Source organism: Tachysurus fulvidraco, chromosome 5 (genome assembly GCF_022655615.1).
Source record: "Tachysurus fulvidraco isolate hzauxx_2018 chromosome 5, HZAU_PFXX_2.0, whole genome shotgun sequence".
Classification (NCBI taxonomy): domain Eukaryota; kingdom Metazoa; phylum Chordata; class Actinopteri; order Siluriformes; family Bagridae; genus Tachysurus; species Tachysurus fulvidraco.
In genome coordinates this window covers 8,570,390-8,577,778 of record NC_062522.1, presented here as the reverse complement: position 1 = coordinate 8,577,778, position 7,389 = coordinate 8,570,390, and the positions used below count along the sequence as shown (strand labels likewise).

The 7,389-nt window shown below is 41.4% G+C and overlaps 1 protein-coding gene across 2 annotated transcripts in view; it reads right to left on the bottom strand.

Moving 5' to 3' along the window:
- Positions 1-2,184: 2,184 nt before the first annotated feature.
- Positions 2,185-7,389, bottom strand: part of serbp1a (SERPINE1 mRNA binding protein 1a) — a 6,811-nt gene continuing 1,606 nt past the window's right edge. Inside the window, exons 2-8 of one of the 2 annotated variants that reach the window (XM_027154451.2) lie at positions 6,544-6,736; positions 5,862-6,002; positions 5,667-5,738; positions 5,396-5,470; positions 4,700-4,871; positions 4,289-4,486; positions 2,185-3,187 (exon numbers count right to left, since the gene is read on the bottom strand). In XM_027154451.2, coding sequence (XP_027010252.1) covers positions 3,128-3,187; positions 4,289-4,486; positions 4,700-4,871; positions 5,396-5,470; positions 5,667-5,738; positions 5,862-6,002; positions 6,544-6,736 — 911 coding nt within the window. In that variant the 3' untranslated portion in view covers positions 2,185-3,127. The remainder of the gene's footprint in view (positions 3,188-4,288; positions 4,487-4,699; positions 4,872-5,395; positions 5,471-5,666; positions 5,739-5,861; positions 6,003-6,543; positions 6,737-7,389) is intronic. The other variant, XM_027154452.2, reaches the window with a different exon arrangement.

The following is a 7,389-nucleotide window of genomic DNA, read 5'->3' as shown; positions in this document are numbered from 1 at the left end:
CCACTGAATCACTCCCTTTTTTTAATCTGGATTACTTTTACACAACGAGGTTGGGGTCGTTCTGTTCTTACCGGTAGAATAGTTTTCATTCATTCATTCATTTTCTACCGCTTATCCGAACTTCTCGGGTCACGGGGAGCCTGTGCCTATCTCAGGCGTCATCGGGCATCAAGGCAGGATACACCCTGGACGGAGTGCCAATCCATCGCAGGGCACACACACACTCTCATTCACTCACACACTCACACACTATGGACAATTTTCCAGAGATGCCAATCAACCTACCGTGCATGTCTTTGGACCGGGGGAGAAAACCCCCGAGGCACGGGGAGAACATGCAAACTCCACACACACAAGGCGGAGGCGGGAATCGAACCCCCAACCCCCGAATAGTTTTCAATTCAATTTAAATTTATTGTATGTATTTATGTATATATCGCTTTTAACAGTGGACATTGTCTCAAAGCAGCTTTACAGAACTAGAAATATAGTACAAATAGTTTAATATTATACAAACATTCATGATTCATATTAGACTTATATTTAAACGTGTTTGTATTTATCCCTAATGAACAAGCCTGAGATGACTGAGGTGAAGAAAAACTCCCTTAGATGGAAGAGGAAGAAACCTTGAGAGGAACCAGACTCAAAAGTGAACCTCATCCTCATTTGGGTGACACTGAAGGGTGTGATTATAAACTGTTATAAACACCAGAGAGTGTTATTATGAATAATGTCCTTTCTACTGTAATTTGAAAGCACACATCTTCTGGAGACTATCCGAGTTCCTACCATAAACCTACATATACATTAAGGTCATGTGATCTGATCGTTATTAAGCATTGTAAACGATAACAAACGGAAATCCTATTTCTTCCAACCAGTTACGAATGACTAGTTCTATTGAAACATTTCGATCTCACACTGTTAAAAAGGAACAAACTGGGTTAAAAAAGCCTTCGTCTACAAATAGCAAAATGCATTTAGGATAATTAGTGTCCTGTACAGCAGGTTTCCCCTGAATCTACTAGAGGATTAACGACAGAAGCAGTGGAGCTTAAAAAAAGCCTGCAGTAGTGATTTGACGTACATAATATCAGTGTGTTTACCCGTCAACGAAGGAGCAACGATGTAACACACAAAAATAGCACAGAAACGTGTTAAAGCTTGCTGCAATGACAAATCTGACATTTTCCAAAAAAAAAAAAAAAAAACTGGTGAGAAACACTGCATGTGAAAATTTCTTGGGTAGCAGACTGACGAGATATTTTCATGAGTTCAGAAGTATATAGTGTAAAGAATAACAGACATTTTAGAGACTGTTGCTACTTCGTTGTCTCAACACAACGGATATCATCTCCAAAAGACTCGCCTGCGTTTTTAAAAGATGGTAAGCAGCAGTACATTATGGGAATTCCATCATGGCTTCAAAAGTAGTGCATTATGTACATTTACTGCATTTGGCACAGCGGAGCAATTGAGGGTTAAGGGCCTGACTCAGGAGCCCCGGAGTGGCAGCTTGGTGGCCATAGCATTCAAACTCATGACCTTCTGATCAGTGCCCCAACGCCTTAACTATTAAGCTATCACTTACCATAGTGTACAGGGTGCTGATTCACTGGGGTTTTTTTTTTTTTTTTTTTTAAAAACCCTCCATATCGTTTGAGACAAATGCAATCAGAAATGTCACATCTGAAAAGGAGATGGAAGTGATATTAAAATTAATTTAAAAAATAAATAAAACACCCAGTAACGTCCTGTTATCGGAGAATAATCCGTGTCTAGATGCTACGATCGGAGTGGAGTTACTAATATTTCAACTTATTTTGCAAGCACAATAGACCCTAAAGCCCCCTTCCTCTCTAGCACTACAGCGATGTGACCTTTGTCGAGTTACAGAGAAACTGACGTTCACCGTCTTAAAAGGTACGACTTTACCTCTTACTGTAATAAAGCACCCATTTATTACAGTGACTCATTCCGTATTTTCTACACACCTCTGGTCAGAAAACTTAATGTACATATGACGCATACGCAACACAAGTCCTTACACATCACATTAAAAAAAACCTTATAGCTGGTCCTTCTGTCAGAGCTGCTGTGAGATAATTCAATATGAACTCATCCTGATCGTTCATCTTATCTGCAGTAGATTTATATCAGAAGCACACACACGACCCGATATGAATAGACCACCTTTTAATTATGGACAGAGGTCTGAATAATAGCAGGGTTAGAATTCACACAGTTTTCATAGCACTCTGTTACACACGGAACAGCTGGTATTTCTCTCAGAACAAAAATGCAAAAATTAGTGCTGTTGTAAAAAGCAAAGGGGCACAAAGAAAACCTATTAATGAATTCAAAACTGCTTTGTTGGAATAATTACAACTGTTGTTTTATGCAGGTTCGGGCAAACAGGAGCACAGAAAGTAATCTTGACTTGAAAAACCTAGAAAAGCTGTTATAAGTGAATGTATCTATTATCCTCATAGTCATCCTCAGAGCAACCAAAGCCACTAAAAATGAAAAGATACTGGATCAACAGCCAAACTCAGGGGGAAGAAAAATAAAACTCAGATTATCGTAGCGATTGTAGACACAAAGAGTTTGGCCTTGAGGTACAAATCAAATGTTTACTTCACTGAGGATTTCGGTGCATAAGCTGTGAAGTGATTCCTAGCAGTGCATCTAAGGCTTAAAAACAAAGCAAGCCAAAGAGCATCACAACCTAACACTTTTCAAACATGTATTTAAAAATGCATATGTAAAGCAGCAGTACAAAAAAAAGGTATTCATAGAGAATGCATAATGTCTGAAAAACAACAAAAACAAAAAACACTGTATGAAAACATCCCTGCTAATTTATTTCTTAATACAAAACCTCTACCGATAATTTGCTTCTGAGTAGCAAGAAGTCCTTTCATTTTTTTTTTTTTATTTTTTAAAGATTTTCTCCTTTTTTCTAAAACAAGTAAAATTCAGTCCCACAAGAGGTGGGTGGGATGGATAACAGTCTTCCATCATTTCATCTGCTGAAGGATCCATTAGCATGCAAGCCTCGTAGCGAAGGGCCCGGCGAAGCAGGGCTCAGTGGCAGGCTGATCAGAGCTACCAATCAGGGCGCTTAAGCCAGAGCTGGAAAAGCCTCTGGATCATCCACATTGGGAACTGATCCTCCGCTCACCTACAGAAGAAAGAGACAAAGTAATATATATATATATATAAAAAATAAATAAAAACACACTGCATCACACCTCAGCAAGCTGCCTGGACATAGGACATGAGCTTTCTTAAGCTAAGTGAAAATATAAGGAATGCTTTAGTACTGGGGTGTAATGAAGAGTGGGGGTGTGTGTGTGTGTGTGTGTGTGTGTGCGCCCGTGCACGGAACCTAAGCAGGACAGTCAGTAGGACACCCTGTGTGAAGTCTGGGCAAAATATCAGAATAATTTTTTTGGTTTATAGTTACACTGTTAGATAAAACCGCCACACAGTGCCTTGGTTTTATATAAAAAAAAATTATTAATTTACATATTTGAATTTAATTATTAATAAATAAAAAAATCGTATTACAAGCACTTTGTTATAATCTAATATCAAACTACTTGGGATGTTTTTTTTGCCTTTAGAATTTACAAAATGTGAGGAATGATAGACCGGTTCTATGAAAATATTTGAAAATTCTCTGAATGACAGAGGGAGCACCTGCCTTAGGTGAATCTGGTAAACCGGTTTTGTTCTTTGCTCAGTGCAGAGAAAACTTTCTTTAACGTATTTTCCTAAGGGCTGAAATATTCGTATCGTTAATAATGAAGTTAACACAAATTTAAAGCGTTTAAGCGGCTTCCATTTTCAGAAGGAGGAGTTTTTTTAAGAAGTGAGAAGCTCAGGCCATATGGGAACCTTTAAATAAAAGGGTCATGAAGCTGGGCGAGATGATGGCTAGAGCTTCATCAGTAAGACAGTTCTAAATGTAACACTTCTCTTTCACGGTCTATGTTAATACTCTAAAACAGCAGAAATAAGTAACAAATGTGAACAGAATGTGGTAGACAGGGGTGTTGAACCTTAGGGCCGATGTCATGGTAAAGCAACTGCCAAACCTGAATGCACTGAAAGCAAAATTCATAAATAATCAGGTAGGATCAGGTGTGGATCCTGCTTGACTGGAAGGAAAACCTGCCCCTTCTTTATCTTACCACAGATACCCCCGTGGAAGTTCCACGCATCCTCATATTAGAAAACTATGCAGTGTAATTCCCAACAAAACCAAGACTCCACCCACCTTATCAGGCCTGCGCTCACGAGGTGGTCTGGTAGGTCCGCCACCCCCACGGGCTCCTCCTCCTCTTCCTCCTCCACGAGGTCCTCCACGACCGCGTCCGGGACGGCCCAGGTCTCCGAAGTTAATCTCCAGCTGGGACGTGATGTCATTGGCAGGCTTACGGAGGTGGTGATCACCAGCGGCATCCTCTAACGGAGCCTGAAAGAAACAAGAAAGAGAACCGTTTTAATTTCACTTAAACAAGATTTGAGATTTTAATCCAGCTACAGATTAATTACTGGGATTTAAAATATATTTAAAAAATTAATCAATAAATAATTAAGCACTGCCCTCCATCAGACTTTCTGCTGTTGCTTTTACAAGTGATGACATTAACAGAAAGCCTGACGGAGGAACAGAAAGGCGACTTACATCCTTGGCTTTGGACTTGTGCAGCAGGAATCCTTTCTTCCATTCAGATCCGTCATTGGCTTTACGAAGGTTGAACTCCACCTTAGCTCTCTCCTTGTCCTGCTGGGCTTTCCATTCGTCCAGGGTCATTTCCTTAGGCCCTTCTTCTTTCACCTCCTCAGCCTCGTTCTCCCTGTGACAAGACAACACGGAAAGGTCAGTGTGCCTCTGCTGAGGTTATTAGTGACGAGTGAGTGAATCACTATTCTGACCCAGATCTTATGTGATATGAAATTAGAATGAATTCACAGGATCAAGTGACTTTTCTGTATGAATCATAAGTATTGGAGAATCTTACAAAAGGATGTCAGACCATCAATGACTATGTGGCTGCACAAACTCACCTCAACTCCAGGAGCTTGAACGTCCAAATTTTTACTGCTCTCTAATGTAAACACTGCCAATATCTAATTTCAGTGACCACGCAAATACACCTGGCTATGTAAAGCTCAGGACTGTACACAATAAAAGCTTATTTTATTGCTTATTTTCTTTTAGTAAGATCCTCTACAATTCTTACTATTTCTCTCAAGAGCGCATTTGGAAATGAAAATGTTCCATACAGTCAGTCTTATGGGATATGAACCAGGAGATCTATATGAACACTGTATTTTGCATCCTAACAGAAAGATCATAAACCAAAAGAATTTGACGCACTTGTTCTCAGAGTCAGCGGGTGGGTGCTCCTCTCCCTCAGGGGTCTCCTCTGTGACATTTGATTGGTCAAGCTCACTGTAAAAATGAGAAAAAGGCTTTTAATTAACTAACCAAAGGTTAAATAACGAACACTAAGTATCAACATTAGACCCACCTACTGTTCCACAGGGGACCTACAAGTAGCCCCGATACCTGGCACACACTACTTGCCCCAAATTAATAATACCTGCACCCGAGTATGACTGTGATGCTCTCCTGCTGTTACACTGACCTCAGTTCGTCTTTGACGGTGCCCCAGTTATGAGGTCCTCCACCTCCTCGCTTTTCTTCTGGTTTAAAGCTGCTGAAACAAACACTCGCATTTAACTCAGAGGTGAAGAAGCCATTCATTAAATCAAAATGTAACCAAAGGGGAAAAAATGTACAGAGATCTAAAAGTGGTTTTAAAGGCAATGGAATCACTTACGACCGGTCGCTGCCACTGTGCCTGTCGAATTCACGTTTTCCACGCGAGTCAAATCCATCGCTGCGTCCCATGCCTCTGCCTCGACCTCCACGACCCCCTCTGCCTCCGCCACGGCCTCGGAACGGCCGCTCGCCAGCAGACCTGAAATCAAGAGAGATTGTAATCTACTGTTAGTCGTGAGAAATATTTGCAGATTGATTATTCACGTCACATTTAATCTTCGGATTAACATGCCAGAAGACACAAGAAACACTTGTTTAACTTCAGTTTAGTATTATTTCATGCATTAAAAGGTAATTCAGTTAAAGTTTTACTGTGCCATCAGCTATAAACAGTTTGACCTAGAAGTTCTAACATGATTATTATAATTCAGTGCCAGTTCATGACCAGTCCATCAGAGTCGTTGTAATAATCCCTGGCTGACAAGAGAGCCTTCGATTCGGCTGTTTCGGTAAAATATTTACAATTTTCGGGTCCAGACAAGTTCCTCATCCAGCCTGCATGCAGCTGCACTATTGCTTGTGTACCAGGCTCAGAGTTGCACAAGCGTGGTTAAACATTTGTGAAGTTGCTAATTTATAAAGCCTCATGCCTGCTTGTGCAAGCAGTCACGTATAATAAAGAGTATTTCTTGATGTGCATTTCATTTCTTAAATAAGCTGCTAAGAAAAAGAAGCCTCACTTTTCCACAGAGAACTCCCCACCCTCTGCTGGCTTGTCCTCAGCAGGTTTATCTGGTCGGCGCTCACGTGGAGGCCTTCTCTCGGTGCGTCGTTCTGCCTGGGGGCGACCCTCGCCCTGACCCCCCTGCTGCTGTTGCTGCTGAGAGCCCTGCTGAGCCTGCTGCTCCGGCCGCCGGCCCATCCTCCTCATGCCTGAAACACAAACACACAAAAGGCAGCTTAACCAAACGCATTTCAGAATGCTTTCTTTTAAACCCAGGTGAAATAAAAAGCCAAAAGGCTGCTGCTTTTTGTATAGGATTTTGGCATGCTTCAGTGGCACAGAAAAAAATTAAAGTGACTAAATTGTTTCAGCGAAACTTTTGGGGCAGGGCTTCAAAGTCTGAACATCGTCTAAACCCGATGACGCAACAGTGCAGACGCAGGTTAGAGGAAAAGAGCCTGTTGGGTGCCTCGACACACCAAAATAGCTTCTCTGGCCCACGCAGCTGTCTCTCTGCACCTGTCCGGCACTGAGCAAAGCTGCCCAACACCAAAGCAGAGAAATATGAACCCAATATTAACACCGGTGTGTGTGCAGAATTCCCTTAGTGGCATTCGATCGAACCCAAAATGCCACTAACGCTGTCGATCCCTTTTAACTGTGTGCGGTGTATGCTTGCTTTCCTAACATGTGTGTATATACAGGCGCCAAAAGCACGTGTTTAAGCCTTTGGGTGTGTGCATGCGTTACAAAATCTGCCTAAGGCACAAAACCTGTCACACCCGAAAAAGAAAAAAAAACTTGGACAAGAGGACTTTCTTTCTCTTTCTGAAGCAGATAACAGCGTAAAGGGCTGAGCTTC